This window comes from Liolophura sinensis, chromosome 11 (assembly GCF_032854445.1).
Source record: "Liolophura sinensis isolate JHLJ2023 chromosome 11, CUHK_Ljap_v2, whole genome shotgun sequence".
Lineage (NCBI taxonomy): Eukaryota > Metazoa > Mollusca > Polyplacophora > Chitonida > Chitonidae > Liolophura > Liolophura sinensis.
In genome coordinates this window covers 30,509,846-30,530,923 of record NC_088305.1, presented here as the reverse complement: position 1 = coordinate 30,530,923, position 21,078 = coordinate 30,509,846, and the positions used below count along the sequence as shown (strand labels likewise).

General features: G+C 42.3%; 1 protein-coding gene across 1 annotated transcript; it reads left to right on the top strand.

Annotated features, from left to right (window-relative positions):
- Positions 1-1,058: 1,058 nt before the first annotated feature.
- LOC135478310 (solute carrier family 40 member 1-like) lies at positions 1,059-16,380 on the top strand. The gene is made up of 7 exons (XM_064758586.1): positions 1,059-1,259; positions 10,178-10,337; positions 11,064-11,306; positions 13,022-13,240; positions 14,291-14,494; positions 14,936-15,415; positions 16,064-16,380. The coding sequence occupies exons 1-7, from the start codon at positions 1,059-1,061 to the stop codon at positions 16,378-16,380; spliced, it is 1,824 nt and encodes a 607-aa protein (XP_064614656.1).
- Positions 16,381-21,078: the final 4,698 nt, after the last annotated feature.

Here is a 21,078-nt window from a genome sequence, read left to right as displayed (position 1 = left end):
CTGGGAAAAGGTGTATATATATATAGCCTTAGCAACGAATGGCCCAGTGACCGCGTCTGGGTCATCAAGATTACTGAAAATCAGTGGATCGTTGATTTTCCTCCACATCGGAATAACTTCGTCGGCATCATGAGTGTTCCAAATTCGAAGTCCACCAATCCATTATTTAATAGACGAATATTGGGCCCAGCATGCCACACCAAATTCACTTTAAAATCGCGTGGTTTTGTACTTTGTGACATCGTCTTGAAACCCACCGATCTGTTATCCTAAGATAAGAAAACGACGACCAGACATTTTATGTCGTGTTGGTCGTGTTATGTCACATACGGTAACACCACATTCGAATTAATAGGTTACGCTTCCGTGTCAAACAGAAGCTTTGTCCGGTTGTCGACCAAGTACTTCAAAAGGAGAACGAGGCGCCAATTTAACGGTAAAAATGAATCTTCCTAGTGTTCATATGCGGCGGAAAGACGGTGTGATGGTGGCAAAAAGCTTCCATATATATTCGTTTATTAGGCAACCGCCAACCAGAATATTCATCGATTTCCATTCCAAACAGGTACACGCCCAGAAGTGACTTCATGTGATACGTACAAATATTAACAGATACTATTGGTCAACCAAAATATATACGGACGTTCTGTGCAAGACACCATATAGTACGGCACCAGTTCCTGGGATACCAGCAGATAACAACCCATAGACTCTTCTTACACATCCTAAACGTTTGGCACGCTGAAAATTCAAACCAAGGATATGGCGACTCAGTTTTTGTAAACTAAGTTGAGCAATCCACGGCAGTTGCTTGCAATCATGGAGGTTTTCATTGCGGACATTATATACCTACACACTGGTGAATAATGGATGCCGTATTTAGACTCTGAGAGAATTAGTCCAAATTTGTCCGGATCTCTGTGGTTTCTACACGTCCGGATGTCCCGCATTGTCTCGCGAGACGAGCGGCCAGACAGGAATTTCCTGTACAACCTCCCTCATTTTCCGTATGACTCTGACCTTCATCAAAACCGGTAACGTGACAAACGTACTTCCGGATGACTGCGGGGTACCCGATCGTCTCCACTGTCGTCCCAGTGACAGTGATTTCAGTGACAGTCCCGAGTTTGATAACTGGAAACACAAAGAGTACAGATGCATCTGTGGATGACTCCGTGGATATGCTTATTAAAGATACTCAGCTTCATCGTGTTGTGACAGGCAGTTCTATGCGATTTTTCAGTCCACAGTTCACTTACGTACATGTTAACACTTGGCGTCACTGCACTGTCCATACGCCCCGAACGCCCCGCGCCTGATAATCCTCGCCCTCTGAGACAATTCCATTAAAGTTCCTGATAAGGGATGACCAATGAAATTTTCACAAAATTGACAAACAGATGATAGGGGTAAAACCCACCCTGTCAGAGGCCTAATCCAACCTTTAAAACATGTGGAAATCCCGTTTACCTGCGTTAGGCAACTGATTGCATAAAATGAAAGGTGATAAAAAGCGCAACGATTAAAATTAGTCAAAATATTATTTATGTAACAGCTGATCGCATGCAGCTGATTTTTGATGCATGCACAACAACCACCTAGGTCGATTCCGAAAGCTTTGCGATCGCTGGCGATAATCTCAGATTCCACAAGATTCCAAGATATAAGAGGGTTACATGCCATTTTCTGCTCGAGGGTTATCTTTGCTAGTCTCTAGTGTAGATGTGACTGAGCCTTAAGTTCATCGTTTAATATGCCGGTCAAATTTTCAGTTTTCGCGAATACAGTCGGGCAATTTGGAGTTAATAAAAGCATTAGATAAAACTGTGACACAGATCGCCAGGGATCTACGCGGGATGCGATAAAGCTATCACACAGATCGCCAGGGATCTAGGCGGGATACAGTAAAACTGTGACACAGATCGCCAGGGGTCTAGGCGGGATGAGATAAAACTATGACACAGATCGCCAGGGATCTAGGCGGGATATAGTAAAACTGTGACAGATCGCCAGGGATCTAGGCGGGATACAGTAAAACTGTGACACAGATCGCCAGGGATCTAGGCGGGATGAGATAAAACTATCAAAAAAGATCGCCAGGGATCTAGGCGGTATGAGATAAAACTATCACACAGATCACCAGGGATCTAGGCGGGATGAGATAAAACCATCACACAGATCGCCAGGGATCTAGGCGGGATGAGATAAAACTATGACACAGGCCCTCCGGGATCTACGCGGGATCAGGTAAAACTATGACACAGATCGCCAGGGATCTACACGGGATACAGTAAAACTGTGACATAGATCGCCAGGGATCTAGGCGGGATGAGATAAAACTATGACACAGACCCTCCGGGATCTACGCGGGATACAGTAAAACTGTGACACAGATCACCAGGGATCTACACGGGATACAGTAAAACTGTGACATAGATCGCCAGGGATCTAGGCGAGATGAGATAAAACTATGACACAGACCCTCCGGGATCTACGTGGGATACAATAAAACTGTGACACAGATCACCAGGGATCTACACGGGATACAGTAAAACTGTGACATAGATCGCCAGGGATCTAGGCGGGATGAGATAAAACTATGACACAGACCCTCCGGGATCTACGCGGGATACAATAAAACTGTGACACAGATCACCAGGGATCTACACGGGATACAGTAAAACTGTGACATAGATCGCCAGGGATCTAGGCGGGATGAGATAAAACTATGACACAGACCCTCCGGGATCTACGTGGGATTAAATAAAACTATCACACAGATCGCCAGGGATCTAGGCGGGATGAGATAAAACTATGACACAGACCCTCCGGGATCTACGCGGGATACAGTAAAACTGTGACACAGATCGCCAGGGATCTACGCGGGATTAAATAAAACTATCACACAGACCCTCCGGGATCTACGCGGGATTAAATAAAACTATCACACAGTTCGCCAGGGATCTAGGCGGGATGAGATAAAACTATGACACAGACCCTCCGGGATCTACGCGGGATTAAATAAAACCATCACACAGATCGCCAGGGATCTAGGCGGGATGAGATAAAACTATGACACAGACCCTCCGGGATCTACGCGGGATACAGTAAAACTGTGACACAGATCACCAGGGATCTACGCGGGATTAAATAAAACTATCACACAGACCCTCCGGGATCTACGCGGGATTAAATAAAACTATCACACAGTTCGCCAGGGATCTAGGCGGGATGAGATAAAACTATGACACAGACCCTCCGGGATCTACGCGGGATACAGTAAAACTGTGACACAGATCACCAGGGATCTACACGGGATACAGTAAAACTGTGACATAGATCGCCAGGGATCTAGGCGAGATGAGATAAAACTATGACACAGACCCTCCGGGATCTACGCGGGATACAATAAAACTGTGACACAGATCACCAGGGATCTACACGGGATACAGTAAAACTGTGACATAGATCGCCAGGGATCTAGGCGGGATGAGATAAAACTATGACACAGACCCTCCGGGATCTACGCGGGATACAATAAAACTGTGACACAGATCACCAGGGATCTACACGGGATACAGTAAAACTGTGACATAGATCGCCAGGGATCTAGGTGGGATGAGATAAAACTATGACACAGACCCTCCGGGATCTACGTGGGATTAAATAAAACTATCACACAGATCGCCAGGGATCTAGGCGGGATGAGATAAAACTATGACACAGACACTCCGGGATCTACGCGGGATTAAATAAAACTATCACGCAGTTCGCCAGGATTCTAGGTGGGATGAGATAAAACTATGACACAGACCCTCCGGGATCTACGCGGGATACAGTAAAACTGTGACACAGATCACCAGGGATCTACGCGGGATTAAATAAAACCATCACACAGATCGCCAGGGATCTAGGCGGGATGAGATAAAACCATCACACAGATCGCCAGAGATCTAGGCGGGATGAGATAAAACTATGACACAGACCCTCCGGGATCTACGCGGGATACAGTAAAACTGTGACACATATGGTCAGGGATCTACGCGGGATTAAATGAAACCATCACACAGAACGCCAGGGATCTACGCGGGATCAGATAAAATTATGACACACATCGCCCGGAATCTACGCGGGATTAGATAAAACCATTACACAGATCGCCAGAGATCTACGCGGGATTAAATAAAACTATGACCCATATCACCAGGGACCTACACGGAATTAGATTAAACTATCAAACAGATAGCCAGGGATCTAGGCGGGATTAGATGAAACCATGACAGAGATCGCCAGGGATCTACGTGGGATTAGACAAAACTATGACACAGATCGCCAGGGATCTACGTGGGATTAGACAAAACTATGACACAGATCGCTGGGGATCTACGCGGGATTGGATAAAACGATGACACAGATCGCCAGGGATCTAGGCGGGATTGGATAAAAGTATGGCACAGGTCGCAAGGGATCTACGCGGGATTAGATAAACTATCACACAGATGGCCAGAGACCTGTGCGGGAACAGGTAAAACTGTGACACAGATCGCCCGGGATCTACATGGGATTAGATAAAACTATGACAGAGATTATCCAGGATCTACGCGGGATCAGGTAAAACTAAAATCTTTCTTGCGCTATAGCGTTCTTTGCTTATCTCAAGGCTCTCAGCAAACCAGACGCGTTAACTGTGCTTCAGTCAATTGTGATCAGCCGAGCGCCTGGAGCGTTTGAAGGCTCCAGGCTTTGGGAGCTTAAACCGTCATGGACGTGACTGAAGACTGTGAGATTGTGAGATTGTGCGGGCTACCTACAAACAAGAATATGTGCTGTGTCGGTAGGCCTTCTCTGCAAAAATTGACACAGGAACCTTCAATAAAGAAAGGGCATCAGTGTCAATCGATAAGCTCTTGACTAATGTGTCTACAGATTTGACTGCGGATTTGTGTGAGCAAAATTGTCAGATACTTCGGGGACGGCTCTGGCATCCTCCCGGAGCCGTTCCGCTTTCTCCTGAAATGTTCTTGAATAAAGCATTAAACATCAGTTAAACGATTAGATAAGAAAGCGAATAACCGCCAACAAAATTCTTATACCGTTCGCGATTTTCCTTGGTAAACGTATAAGGTTTGTCTAGCTGCTCCACAAAACGGCGTCGTAAAATTTATTTAGGAGACAAAGAACACTTTTTATGGACTTGTTACTTAACAAAAGTATTGTAATTAAAATGTAAAATGTAGTATAGTTTTTTGAGCGATGATTTGACAGATTTTTTCCGCCCTGACTTTGGACGTCTAGGCATTCCGGTGGGATTAATGATAATTTGATTTATAGGTATGACTTCAGTACCAAATTATATAGCATTCAAGCGGGACAGAATTATCTTGTCTTTTCTCTTAATCACTATACTGCAGTTCTAACCTTTATGGCCACACGTGCATTTTCCATTTCTAGGAATAATGTTTCGTCCACGTTACCTGCTAAAGAGTTGGCCACCTGATGAATCGAAAACGATGCTCGTGTTATTGTCCTACAAGAGTTGCATCCCTTGGTATAAAGTCCGTTCTGTTTAGACGCGACACATCTGTGTTAAGCTTATCTCAGGAAAGACCTATATCTTCCATTGAGAATGCCATGAGCTGGAAATTGACTTATATACATGTCTGTCAGTAAGCGTTGGGAGGTAGGTGAAGAATGAGTGAGTGAGTGAGTCCTTAGGGTTAACACCGTTCTTTTTTAGTCAAATTTTCAGTCATATGACAACAAAGGAGTCCTTGGAGTGCACGTACATGTAATGTGCGTATTTGACAACAGCGGAACGACTATCGCAGTCTATTAGGTGAGGGTCCAGGAGCCGAGTAGTCCCCGGAAGCTCCGGGATATTAGATTGTCGGAGAGAGTGATTTCGAAGTATTTCGAATGCAGATTTGGCCAATGTGTACACATTCATTTCACGTTTTTAAAAAAAAAACCCAAAACAAAAAACAACTCAATTTCAGCTTACGTGTGGTTGAAAAAAGTCTGTCCCTGAACATGTAGTATTTATTGTCGTGGGTTCCAGAGTTACAAACAGTAAAAGTGAAACTGCGTCATCTGTCTTGTCCACCAGACGGAAATGGCTACTGCTTCCTGCGTGCTACGATTCCAGAGAGGTAATTCTGTAAAACACGCCCTCTTCCACCAGGAGCAATATGGAATGGTTCACATAACAGAACATGTCGAAATAGGCCTATATACTATTTAGTAAATTGGTACGAAATTGAAATATTGGTCTATATAGGCTACAGCAAATAGCCGTGGAATGAATGTTTATGGCTAGATAAGAAATATAGGCTAATATATTTTTTCGTCGATTTGAGCGGAACATCCAGTTTGCATATACAGATCAGTTATTGTCACAAAGGCTTGGAAAGCAAGGAGTGGATGACAAGCTCCGAAAAGTTCATGACTTTAAAAGGTAAAATTTAATTCAGACACCTGACCAGATGCTGAAATAATACTAACTTCAATTTTCAAATTGGAGTATAATAAGGTCATGTTTTCAACCATCCTTTTATTTGCTCGAGGAACGATATGTAGTGGATCAATCTTTCTAAAATAGCAGAGCAATTTATTTATGTCATTGTTTTATTACACTGAACTCAAAATATTTCACCTATGACACGGCAAGCATAGTGTAACAAAAGTAGCAACCAAACAGCAGGAGACGGATTTGAACCTGCGACCTCACGTATTGGTCAAGTGCTAGTCGCCTATTGGGAGAATACGAAGAACAAATTACGCCCTCATGCATACTTTCACACCCAAGCTGTGCTGCTTTCTCTTCACGTTTACCTTTGCCTTGATGATTCGTAGGAACTCGGTTATTATTGTGATTAAGGGAATGATGGTCAACTCGGTTTGGGCCTAAGTTGTGGGTGGAAAGTTCTAAAAAAAACATATAAATGCTCACTAAGAAGTATGGAGTCCCTGTGTTTTATTTATTTCGGACAAGAAGACAAGAGAGTATGGCTATACGCTACGCACACAGGCTTCTCCAGTCGCAGTTTGTTCAGCGTCATAAGGTAGATGTAAATTCTCTTCTAATAAACTGTTTAATTGAGGAATCATAAAGACTGACTCATCAAAACCTCGTGATAGTCTTGTTTAAGTGTGTCTGGTGTCACGTATACTTAATCATGAACACCAGACACATATTAGTGCTACATGAACACGTATCTCCAGGCGATACATCAGATCTCGCGTGTAATTCGAAGACATATTAATCTAGGGTGTACAACTCTTACTACAGAATAAGATGGCTCGCACACCGTTTATTCAATCTAAAATGGCCGCTCTTGGCAAAAGAGGGTATCCTCTGTGTAATCATTTCCCGGAACATTAAGAATGCTGACCCTGAGATATTCAGGCTTGGCGACAGAGACAAAATTGTCGTGCTGCGGCATAATTAGTTACAGTTAAAGGCCTAAGTGAGGGGTGCAAATATGGGTGACCGTATAATCATGCTTAACCATTTCACACATCGCGAAAAACAGTTTTGAGGAAACATGGAAGCGAAGAACGCAGAGACGGAGCCTTTGTTACCCAAAGAGGGAGAGCCATTTTCCATCCCAATTACCTCATCCAAGTCATCGGCTTCAGGTAGACTTAGTTGTGTGGTTTCCTGAGACATAGATCTCATTATATAGGCCTTTATGCTGGGGAGGAGGGGTGAGGGGGGCAGAGGTGAAAACTTGTTTGTTCTCTTGGCAGCCAAACAGTCCTGACGAATTAGGTCTGGAGGGTCCCTCGTTGGCTCAGACTGCGTTTTGTAAGGCTCTTTACCACAGACGTCGCGAGTTCGAATCCAGCTCTCGCTGGTTTGGCTGTAACTTTAAGTCGGTCGGTTTTCCAGGCACCTGGCCAAGCTGGTGTTTTACGCTGCATTCAAAATCTATATGTATCCAAGAAGTGGTGGTTTAATGGTTTGTTCTTCCTGCTTGATGCACACAGCGGTGGATCCAGACGGACGGACAGATTGGCACCGACTTTATTTGTCGGGTGAAAATTCCTCCTCCGGGGCAAAAGACAACACCAGACCAAATGCATATAGGAAGTATCCGACATGAAGTTTAAAAGGCATAACATTTTGTCTTTGTGGTATTGCATAACCGAGATATCGCAGTTCAAACTAAGCAAAATCGCACTCATTGAGAAAATCGAAAAGCGACACTATGAGGTGCACGTTATCTTTATAATCCGAGAACGCAGCTGTTTCCGCTTACGTCATCCGAACTGTGATTTGCTCTTTAACAATACGTGCAAGGTGTGCGAGTGACGCGACAATGTTTCTGGGTGCTTTGACTTGGCGCATCCCATGGCCTCGTAAGAATTCCAGATAAACCCCCTCCTCTCATTTACTGAGTTACCAAGCACGTCAGACATAATGGCTGTCGCCCATTAGGTCTATTTCCATGCCTCTCTCTAAATAACTCGGCCTATGCTATTTGTGTTTTCTTTTAAAAATATTTCACTCATTTTACGCCATATTTGTATGACGGCATATTTGTATGACGGCATATTTCTATGACGGCATATTTCTATGACGGCATATTTCTATGACGGCATAATTGGTGAAAAGAACCGGAATGACAGGAATATATTAATGGCACTTTACCATGTACCTACTTTTTTTACAGTAGAGCCCGGTTTCACAAAACTGCAGCAAATTGCGCAAGTTGGTAGTTTTGTCCAACACAGAGTGATTCTCGATAAAACTTAAGTTAAACACCTCATAATTATAGTATTATGTGGCTTGTGCAAGCAGCTGGAGTTAGAGTTGAGCATTACCTCGTACAATGGAGTGACAACTATACACTTTCCATGTTTCTTTCAGTAGCCATTTTACTATACATGGTGTATTCACTGATATAAGACTTGTTTCAGAATACACCAAGTCATGGTGGAGGAGGACAGGGATTTTCGTTTATTCTAGTCATTTCCTCTCGGCGTGGGTGAGTAAAACATGATTTCTTCACTTGACATAGTTAGCACAAGGTAAGCATTGCACATGGCGCAAAGAAGGCAAATATAAGCGTCAAGTCCGACATTCATATACCATTCGTAGTCCGTAAAGGTCGATAATCGCAAGATCCATTTCCAAAACTGCTGAAGTCGCACGAAAAAACTGTTGTGTTGGAAACGAACACAACAACTCGTCTTGTTTCATTCAACACAGATGTTTCCGTTACAACATAATAAAACACAAACAAGACCTTGTGCTAATTTTACACAATATAGAGTTGTTCAAATATGACATCACACTTTTCTTGGAAAGAAGAAGTTTGTGTTCATTCGACACAAGTGTTTTTTTTTTTTTTGCATGCGCGATGACAAAAAGCAACTTTGTGATTTGAAGATATGTGTTGGATATATGTTTTGCTGGCTAAGTTGTCCAACGCTTTATCTCCATGTATTGACCATTAGTGTTATAAAAGCCTATAGACGGCTGGTTTACTTATATGTTCATTGTCTTCTAGTACTGGGATCGGAGTACAGAAGGCTGGTCAAGTTTAATAGTATTTTAACGCAATACTGACCGCTGAAGTCTTTCATTATTGGCTCGGTTTGTTTTAACATACTAGTAGTCAGTTCAAATTCAATATTTGTAATAAAGTTAAAAGACTACTCATTGAAACGTGTTGAAAACTAACCTAAAGCTGAACAGACATGTATTGGACTTGCATGCGTCATTCATACTGCCCATGAAACCCAGTAGACGCTCCAGTCCCTGCATGGTCCGTCTCTGATGGTCCAAACGACGTCTGCTTTCCATATATTTTGGAAACTTGTTTTCGCTCTTTTACCCAATAGTTGAATGAAATGACGATTTTTATTGGCTCTAAAGTTTGACTTCTTCAATTAACTTCATCGTGTACGGGCTGATATACTTATATAGGTGACACTTTCTATCAACAATTAGTAAGCGAGTATATTGTGCAGATATACTAGGCCAGCCTTTAAGTAGATTGACAACTAGTGTAACTTAGCATCCCTCTATTCATTTATTTATTTATTTTACGTGATTTGTGTTTAATACCGTGCTGAATTTTTTTTTTATTTCTATGACGGCAATCAGGTTTATGGGTGGAGGAAATTGGGTTCAATTCAATAGATTAAGGGTATACCCAATCTGTTCCAGGGGGACCGGATGTGGTCGTTTGGTGTCGGCCTCTTTCTGATCGAGCTAGAACCAGACTCTCTGCAGCTCACGGCGGTGTACGGCCTCTGTCAAGGAGCGGCAGTGTTACTACTCGGCAGTCTGATTGGAAGTTGGGTGGACCGAACGGCACGGTTGAAAGGTTCGAGCTAGGACGGTGCTTGTATTCAGGGACTCTCGTCCCAGATTGATTCTTTTTCTCTTGCAGTACATGCGCATTTAGTTACTAGTCTGTCCACAAATTGTCATCGTAAAGGCAGAAATCAACAATAAACTAAACGGATTCGCTGTTGTAGAACACTTACGACATAAAGAAATCCCACGGATAAGCTCGCATTTCCGCGTCCTTTTACTGAAATTTCCTCAATCGCTTTTTTTTGATTCCAGCCTCTTCTGTACAGCCACTGCAAAAATAGTTCATTTTATGCAAATTACCATGCAGAATAAAATACAACTCTTCTGCGCGGAGACATAGGAAAATATCTTACAACACATTCAATCATGATTCGATTTAACTCTTTATGTCTGCCCCACTTAGATAAGAGTTACGTGTTTGCAACTAACATTGTCATTATGTGTAGCCTGGTCATAATAGGGTACATAAAATAACAGTACATCGAGCAGTTGATATATGGTTTAGTGCACTTGTGTAATTGTTTGAATTGTAAACGTAGGTGAGATCTCCATATTGAGACTATCTTGTACATAAAATGTACATAAATTCATAATATAGAAATTTTCACCTTTCTGAGCATCGAGGTTCGCTCTGGAGAATACCTGCTGGGGTGTTTCCCTTTATTTGACCTGGAAACTTTTCCGTAAACGGTCAATAATTTCATAATCCGTCACTTTCATTCTCTCTCAACAGCTGCCCGCGTGACCCTTGTCTGCCAGAACGTTTTTGTCATTCTCGGTGCGCTGGTTGTGATATTGTTGCTGGCTTTCAGGTCTCAGATCGCAGAGATTTGGGACGGTTGGTTGACGGCACTTTGCCACGCGCTTCTCATTCTCTTTGCCGTTCTGGCTCGGTTGGCGAGTGTCGGGAACACCATCTCTATCGAACGTGACTGGATAATCGAAATATGTGGTCGTGACTCGGAGAGATTGACAAGTGAGTAAATTTGTTTTTACTGTTTACGATTACATTAGTTTACCTGAAGACCGCAGTACTTTTACAACGAATTTGCTACTGTCGATGTCCAAGCTCAAATGGGTCGAGTGTATATATGTTGTAAACAGGAAGAAATGTTGCGAGCGTGGCTAAAACCTTATCTAGTCTTGCATTAACATGTAAAGCCCAGCGCACACGGGCAACATTTGTCGTCGAAAACAAGATTTCTTGATCCAGACAATAGAAAATCCTCGGAATTTACTCGTGTACGGGTAACCACATCAAAAAAAACCCTGAGTCTGATCACTTGATCCAGTGATTCAGCTTGTTTATTCTGGGGCAACAAAAAATCCAGAAACAGAAGAACCGAGGCACACGATTTCAGTCGTCTGCCGTCAGTCTGGATCTTGTGATTCAGTCGTCTTTCAGTCGTCGGCGGTCAGTCTGGATCTTGTGATTCAATCGCCTCTCAGACGTCTGCCGTTAGTCTGGATCTTGTGATTCAGTCGTCTTTCAGACGTCTGCCGTTAGTCTGGATCTTGTGATTCAGTCGTCTTTCAGTCCTATGCCGTCAGTCTGGATCTTGTGATTCAGTCGTCTTTCAGTCGTCTGCCGTCAGTCTGGATCTTGTGATTAGTCGTCTTTCAGACGTCTGCCGTCAGTCTGGATCTTGTAATTCAGTCGTCTTTCAGTCGTCTGCCGTCAGTCTGGATCTTGTGATTCAGTCGTCTTTCAGTCCTCTGCCGTCAATCTGGATCTTGTGATTCAGTCGTCTTTCAGTCCTCTGCCGTCAGTCTGGATCTTGTGATTCAGTCGTCTTTCAGACGTCTGCGGTCAGTCTGGATCTTGTGATTCAGTCGTCTTTCAGACGTCTGCCGTCAGTCTGGATCTTGTGATTCAGTCGTCTTTCAGTCGTCTGCCGTCAGTCTGGATCTTGTGAGCGCGTGGGCGTCTACATCAACCAATCAGCGTCTATGGAAATGTCATGTGGGTATACATACAAAATGGAAGCTGTTAAACAACTTTTTGGGGTCACAAGATCTTGAACGTGTCATGTGACCGTCTTTCGTCACCGGAATCTTCAAAAATGGACAACAAATGTTGCTCGTGAGCGGGTAACCGATATTCCGGATCACCCGACACTGGGATCGGGAAATCCGATTTTCGACAACAAATGTCGTTCGTCTGCGCTGGGCTGAATTTTGCAATGGGGATTTGTTAATCAACCTTCTTATCTCAAAATACTACTTCCGTATTAAATTTCGCTTTTGTTCACAATTTCCACAGAGTAATTGAGATAATTTTACGGGAATAAAACCGGCTATAATCTAAATGAATACATGTTTATGAGCTAAACGGTAAAAATCGATCATTTTACCATAAGCTGTATATTTACAAAGACATACAAAGGCGTAATTAGTAGAGAATGTATATGCATGCTTGGCTGTACAATGGTTTTACTCACATTAAAGAAAAATGTCTTATTTCTCAATACGCTAACAAATTTTGTTCTGTTGTAGAAAACTCTGAATACGCTCACAGATTTTGTTCTGTTGTAGAAAACTCTGAATACGCTCACAGATTTTGTTCTGTTGTAGAAAATTCTGAATACACTCACAGATTTTGTTCTGTTGTAGAAAACTCTGAATACGCTCACAGATTTTGTTCTGTTGTAGAAAACTCTGAATACGCTCACAGATTTTGTTCTGTTGTAGAAATGACGGCCACATTACGGAGGATTGACCTGCTCACGAATATTACCGCTCCAGTCGCTACAGGTCAAGTCCTTGGGTTTGGGTCCATCATCTCAGGTGCCATCTTTATCGCCTCGTGGAATTTTGTCTCCGTTTTCGTGGAATATGTCCTCATCAAGAAGGTTTACGTCTCCGTTCCAGCACTCGCCAAAAAGAAGTACATTTCAGGAAATGAGAAGGGTAAAGTATACAGAGTGTTAGCACATACACGCCTAATGATTAAAATTAAACTCGAAAAAAATCGAAAAAGACAATTATGACCGATCACGTCTGTAATTAAGTTGTTTTGGGTTGATAACGGCCAAGGTCTTTTTTTGGGCGTTTTCGCCAGGTGCTTCTAATGCTGCACGGGACGGATTTATTCAAGTGTATAGGTATAATTACAATTAATCGATCGGAAATGCAAGAAAATAATTATACTATCGGTTTGGGAATCCTTTCTGTCATAAATCCATTAGAACCTAAGATGTGAAGTCTATCATGTATTACCGTCTTTGGAATCATGTTTTAATTTATTTATTTATTTACTTGTTTATTCATTGGTGTTCTACGCCGTACTCAAGAATATTTCACTTATACGAGGGCGCCCAGCATTATGGTGGGAGGAAACCACGATAGAAATCTGTTGAACAAAATAACACAGAAAACGTGCGAATTTAGACTGAATTTTGCTTCCCTCATGCATGCATGGGGTTTAATGTGACTACGAGAAGTGGTATGAATGAATGGATGCTTGAGGTTTAACATCGTACTGAACAATGTTTCAGTCATACAACAACGAGTCATTAGGTGTTTGTACATATACTGTGTCTTCTTGTGGCAAGGCGAGTCCATGAATCCACAGTGCTGCCGCCCCTAAAGTATCATGCCGAAGACACCCAACCCAGTTACATTAAACTGACACCGGGCCAACCAATCATGTTTCCTTGCTCTATAACCTGTTAGTGCTGAGCACAAAGCGAGACAGCAACAAATAGGCCTACCATTATTAAAATGTGTGGTATGACTCGAGCCGGGTCTGATCCCAGGTCTCCCGACTTCAAAGCGGACGCTGTAACTATTAGGCCACCGAAGTGGTTTAAGACATGCTTCCTATTCATAACTCTCCCCACGCACATGTCCATAGCCGTCCATCAAAGAATCGATAGATTCGAATGGTCTGTCTTGGGAGAGTACATTTTAACAACATTACCCTAAATCTAAAACACGAGTTTCTCTCTTTCTTTTCAGATCTGGCGACCTCGGATGACATTGTTGTGATGGAAAATTCCAGACCTAGGAAAGCTTTGCGGAGTTGTTGCTATACCGTGTTCAGTAGCCTGATTACCCTTGCCCGAGGGTGGAAGGTATTCATGAGGTACAAGGTGGCGTACGCCGGCATAGCTCTGGCCTGCTTGTACATGACGGTACTGGGCTTTGACAACATAACTACAGGTAAGGATAGAGGGCGTGGCAGAGGTGGAGCAGAGTAGGCGTGGTTGAGAGAAAACGGGTGGCCAATGGCAGTCATCATAAGGAGACCACGGTATTACAAAGGTTTCTTTTAGAAGGAAAAGGCAGGTTCATATAAAGGAGTTTAAAGTACGCAATGGTGCACGTATTGTTTAATATTAACCATTCTCTAAACGTCTTATTTTGTCAACCAACCCCTTTCCGGCGCTGCAGCCCACTTTTCTGCTTGTAGTCACGTGATTTAACAAAATGCACCAATCATAAGAATCCTATCTTAGATAGCACATCCAGTCAAAATGTTATTAATAAGTATAGGCAATAATAATATTATACGTTCTCTTAGCGTCCTGCTGGTTGTTTGATATTATCTTTCGATTTTTCTTTTGTAACCATTCAACCCAACCGTCCTCTCGTCTTTCTCAGGCTACTCCTACTCACAGGGGATGTCGGAGTCAGTCCTCGGGCTGATCATGGGCGCAGGCGCGATCGTAGGAATTCTGGGAACGTTTGTGTTTCCACTTTTGAAAAGTCGTTTCGGCCTGGTCAGAACCGGATTGATTTCTATGGCAACAGAGACGATATGCCTGACCATGTGCATTGCCTCGATCTGGTCTCCCGGAAGTCCCTTTGATCCATTTTATCTTCGAACATCGGAAGTGACGACACGTACAACTGCGAATGAGACTTGGCAACTCACAACACAAGTGTACTCAGTGCTCTCTGATGACCGACCTCAGGAAGCAGAGGTCTATTTCTGGGATGAGATGATGTCGGTTTACTCCAACACATCGGGGTTGTTGCCAGCCATTGAAGACAACTCTACCGCAGTAACTCCTGCAGAGGGAGGTAACTCTTTTATCTCCCTCACTTTGATGTTGACGGGCATCGTGACAGCCAGATTTGGTAAGTATTGGCTCCCGCAGAGAAAGTCACGGACACTGACCCATAACACTGTGTTTTATGTTTTGATAAAATAATTTTGATAACAACATGGGCCCCTGGTTTTTATAATTTAAAACAATGTAACATAATATAACCCAGTAATGCCTACCAAACACAATCTTGTAAATGCAGTCTTGTCCACGTCTTCCAGTGAAAGACATTATTGTATTTACATATTTTCCAAACTACTATAAGTAACACCCGTTAAAAACTTCTTCCTGTGATTATAGGCTCAACATAAAAGACTACAGGGATACAAAAGGCTACACGATTTCCATACTGATTTTATTAATTCGCCTACAACATTCCCTGCGTCTTTCCAACACCAATGAAAACTGTTAATTGCTTCTCTTGGCATAAATCCGTTTTAAATTTATACTTTATAGCCTATACTTTCTTACGTTGTTTGTGCTAAATGTCGTTTAGGAAATTGGCCTTGGTATTGTTAATCTGGTACGACAATTTTTGTTGACAGGTGGTATACGGATGACTGTTTTGACGCTTAGACCCTAAAACATTTCGATTCTTTTTTTAAATTTCGCCCACTTACAAGTAACTCTTTCTCTATTTCTTGCCATCAGTTCGGTACTTCTTCTTGTTGTTGTACAGGGTTGTGGATCTCGGATCTGGCGATCACCCAGCAAGTACTGGAATCCGTGGATGAGCGAGAACGGGGTTCGTTTAGCGGAGTCCAGAACTCTATCAACATGCTGATGGATCTTCTCAAATTTGCCATGGTCGTCGCCGCGCCAGAACCAGAGTTCTTTGGGATCCTGGTCCTCATATCGTTTGCATTCATTCTCCTCGCGAATGTGTTCTACGCAGTGTATTCCCGTAAAGTACGTCATCACATTTTGCCGTTCCACTCGCTGTTGATTTCAAAGTCGAGTGGTCGGGCCAGTAAGCGGATGGTGGCAACGCCATGAAAGGCACTTGATCTTTTCACGTCGAAAGAACAAAGAACAAGTGCAGTACAGGATAAAGTTCATTACGAAAAATCTTCGCGATTAGAACGGAGGCGTAGCGAGACGAAGTGAGGTTCTTTCTTAATAAACTCTACTCAATTCAGACGGCTGATTGGTTAGGGACCTGCCAATCAATGTGTGCCACACCTTGTTTCCTTGTTCCGCCCATATCCTTATGCGCAGACTTTTCTTCATCAACATTACGGAAGCAATACGTGTTTTCTACCGGTTTGAGACATCAGAACAATAGCCATATCAAAGTCCCTAGCAGAACCAAACAGTCGTACTTTCTTGTTTTTTTGGGGGGGGGGGGGGAATAGACAAAACTGTCTGACACTCAAACTTAATCGATAGCTTGCCATGGTCAAGCTATGGATCTATCTTAAATTTTCCGCAAAATCAGGAAAACTGTTAAATCCAAATTTGGAAAAAAAGGCCACAATTTTGTCCACATTGGACGTAGGAGTCCAAAACTGGAAGTTGATCTGTGACTTGTGATTGTAGAGTCATGTACCAAGTTCTGATTCAAACAAACCCAGAAAACTATTGGGACTGGCTGAAGAACCGATTGACGGACACACGTGGTGCAAGTTTATAACACCTTCCCCAGGTACCGATATAAGGGATAAATAAGTACTTTGGAATTCAACCCTCCTGGAAACGCTATACTTAGTCAATCTGTTGTCCAAATCTGGCCTGTCGGTTTAGGACAAATGTCCTATACGCGGTTCTTGAAGGCCTTAAGTATTTATCCTGCAGAAGTGAACATAAGATGCTACAAATATGGTCGACAAGGTGACAGCCCGGTAAGGGCAAAACAGCCATGTAAAATTGTGTGTTCTTGGCAGTCTTCAGATATCTGAGGGCAGTATGTACATGCATCTATGAAATATATGTTACACCTATTTGTATTGGTTGTTGCTGGCGGGGTTGTGATTATCTTAAACCCCGAAGCTGTTACACCTAAGACTTTTTGTGTTCGTTTGCTGGCGGGGTTGTGATTATCACCAAACCCCGAAGCTGTTACACCTAAGACTTTTTGTGTTGGTGTTGCTGGCGGGGTTGTGATTATCACCAAACCCCGAAGCTGTTACACCTAAGACTTTTTGTGTTGGTGTTGCTGGCGGGGTTTTGATTATCACCAAACCACAAAGCTGTTACACCTAAGACTTTTTGTCTTGGTGTTGCTGGCGGGGTTGTGATTATCTTAAACCCCGAAGCTGTTACACCTAACACTTATGGTGTTGGTGTTGCTGGCGGGGTTTTGATTATCACCAAACCACAAAGCTGTTACACCTAAGACTTTTTGTCTTGGTGTTGCTGGCGGGGTTTTGATTATCACCAAACCACAAAGCTGTTACACCTAAGACTTTTTGTCTTGGTGTTGCTGGCGGGGTTGTGATTATCACCAAACCCCGAAGCTGTTACACCTAAGACTTTTTGTGTTGGTGTTTCTGGCGGGGTTTTGATTATCACCAAACCACAAAGCTGTTACACCTAAGACTTTTTGTCTTGGTGTTGCTGGCGGGGTTGTGATTATCACCAAACCCCGAAGCTGTTACACCTAACACTTTTTGTGTTGGTGTTACTGGCGGGGTTTTGATTACCACCAAACCCCAAAGCTGTAATTACTGTGCATAACATCCAACACATCTTGTGTTCAATTTTGTCAATACAAGACCTTGTGTTAATTCAACACAAGATAGAGTTGTTCAAGTATGACACAGGTTTGTTTTCAAACAGCACGTGTTTTGTGCTTTTTGAGTGTACGTACTTCTTTTAGATTCTACTTTTTCAAGTCTGCTGTTAGTTTGAAATTACTTTTCAGTCGTGTGTTTTCAGGGGTTTAGAAGTAACGTCAAAGCCCTGGAATACTCGACAAGCAACATCAATGCCCTGGAATAATCGACAAGCAACGTCAATGCCCTGGAATAATCGACAAGCAACATCAACGATGATACACAAGTCCTCGATTGTTCAGCATTTGTAATGCCTAGAAACATAAATGACCAGCACAGTCAATGCTTGCAGAAACCAATATCCATCAATATCAGTGCTCGAAAACAATCTTTCGGCTACATCAATGACCGGAATCAAAACTTTAAGCAACAACAATAACCAACCATCGATGACAATGACTAGAATCAAATATCCAGAAACACAATTTCGGATACATTATCTACCAATTCTCTCCGACAAAATATTATCGAGAACAGAGCCCGTTACATTGTGTTCACAGTGGTACATGTATCACAGGACTGGACAATAGACTACTAAATTCTGAATCTTGGGTGGACATTAATATCACAGAACTAGTAAAGATGAAACTGTCTAGCTATGCATTACCCATTTATGTAGATTGTCCCAATTCTTATCGTCGTTGTCGATTTTTGTTTCAATTAAATGAAGTAGAATGTGGCGTTAATGTTTACTCATTTATTCATTATTAAGCTCTCTGAATATTCAAAACTGCTATTATCCAAAATTCTGCTTGTAGTGGACCTGGAGGGGTGCTACATTACCATACGGCGTTCAAAGCAACTTAAATGTCCTCGTAATACCACTGATTCAGAAAAGACACAGCAACGTCTCTTCTTCTACAGCATTTCTTCTAATTGTCTATTCTTTGGGAAAAGGCGTAAACTTTGTCCTGGCAGCAGGTCTTACGTCCTTTCTTGGGTGTTTGTAATAGGCCAATGTCGGAGGCGTTGATTGCACAATGACGTACATTCATAGTTCCAAGCATCCAGGATCTTCGCAAAGGGCAGGTGGTGATACATAAAATGGATCTAACTGCGCGAAATGCTGATCTTTGCCCTTTTCTATAGATTACAGGACGCTGAAACTATCATACTTGAAGGATACACACATTCTGATTACTTTTCCAGAAAGAATTTCTTATCGAAAAGCTACATGCTTTCGTATTACTGAAATCTTTTTCAAGGCCCATCTTATCTGGCTTAATTTCGCTTTGTTTTCACAGCCAATAATCATGTCACGCGACCAAAGAGTACGCTGATGTTTGGCTCAGAGTAGCCATGATATCACTGCAAAATCGTGAATAGCATTTCCTAATTGTACAAAGTGGCGGAGAGAAACTGTGTTTTCTTTTACATTGAAACAAAAAAATTATTACTTTTATTCCATACTGGAAACTATTCCACATCAGCGACAGCAGAGACAGATTTTATAATAATTTTTCACTTCAACGAGGGGTGGGGGGCTGTGGGTCGAGACAACAAGAGTGCCCGGAGAAAACCACCGCCCTTCGTGAAGTACCATGTCCTGCCACAGCCGAAACAGCGAAAATTTGATTCTGGAAAGGTCCAACTGACAGAAATCTGGTTGCAATGGATAGTTGACAAGAAGTATTAAAACTCCATTGTTCTTCTGCAATTAAGGATTAGTTGTTGTTCAAGAAAAACCCCTAACTCCTTCATGGATTAAAATCCAAGCTGTACAGCTTAATGGCAGCTGTAGTACACCTCACTGTCTTTGAGAACACTCCTACATCGTATTCGACTCTTTTCTCTACTTATACTCCTATTATACATCGTTTCAGAAAGCAGGCGTTCCCGTGGAAACCCACATACCTTTGGCAAGTAACTGACCAGCCTTAATACTTCTATACAGTATTAGTTGAGTACGACTGGCCTCCAATGGACGTCACTGTCACTATGACACCACGAACAATGAGAGCCACGGCAAATCCAAAAATGCCTGGTCAATGGCCGGATTTGAACTATTGAACCGCTCGGCCAAGATTCGTTCCCGGAAGACATCTAATAACGACACTAAGCTCCTTGCAATACAGGCACATGTTTCAGTATCATTGAGCCGTGTTAGGTTTTCCTCGGACACTAACACCACGTGGCTAAGGAGTGGATAGTACTCACAGTACATTCGAAAAACAAGTCGGTTTACACATCCACATATATACATAATACTGATTTATGAGCATACATCACATGATACAAGAACACATGTTTACACATATGTACGCTATAAACAGGTATACAGGTTCACACTTGTACAATAACTTCATTGATGACCGCTTTTCATTTACACGTGTCAGTATACATGTACACGACTCGTGTACAAGAATCATCTAATATTACAGACCAGGCCTCATATGTATCAAACGTATCTTAGGTTAAAAATCACCAATTAAAATGTTTTGCTCTATAACGCATAAAATTTCTACACTGGTTCATAACTGCAGAACGGACCATCCACAATTTGAGATCTTTACTATTCTCAGTTTGGCTTCTTAAGCACAATTTATGATTTAAGTTTTAAGACGAACAATAAAAAGGAGCTCTGGTCGTAACTAAACACTCTGGCATCTTACGAACACAAATAAATGACTTTTGTTCTTATACATGTATTGTATATACACCGCCATAGATGAGTAAGGCCAAGTGTTACACTGGTTTTTATTACCTTTATATTAGGGCATAAAACCGTAAGTGTCAATTAAGATTATGTCTAGATCGGCAAAATAAAAAAATCAATTTATCAACAAAAGTTTTACCACTAGAAGGTTTTACAACCTTCAAACACGTATAGTTGACCAAGGAGAAATAGAAGAGTTGACTGACTGAATGATTGATCGATGTCAGATCCGACGTCACATCAACCAGGTACAAAGTGAAATTT

What these genes read in the sequence shown, in the direction of transcription:
- LOC135478310 (XM_064758586.1), top strand. Translation starts at nt 1,059, where the DNA reads ATGACTGCGGGGTACCCGATCGTCTCCACTGTCGTCCCAGTGACAGTG. An exon ending in CCGAACGGCACGGTTGAAAG is followed by an intron (nt 10,338 to 11,063) that starts GTTCGAGCTAGG and finishes CTCTCTCAACAG; the next exon opens with CTGCCCGCGTGACCCTTGTC. An exon ending in TGACTCGGAGAGATTGACAA is followed by an intron (nt 11,307 to 13,021) that starts GTGAGTAAATTT and finishes GTTCTGTTGTAG; the next exon opens with AAATGACGGCCACATTACGG.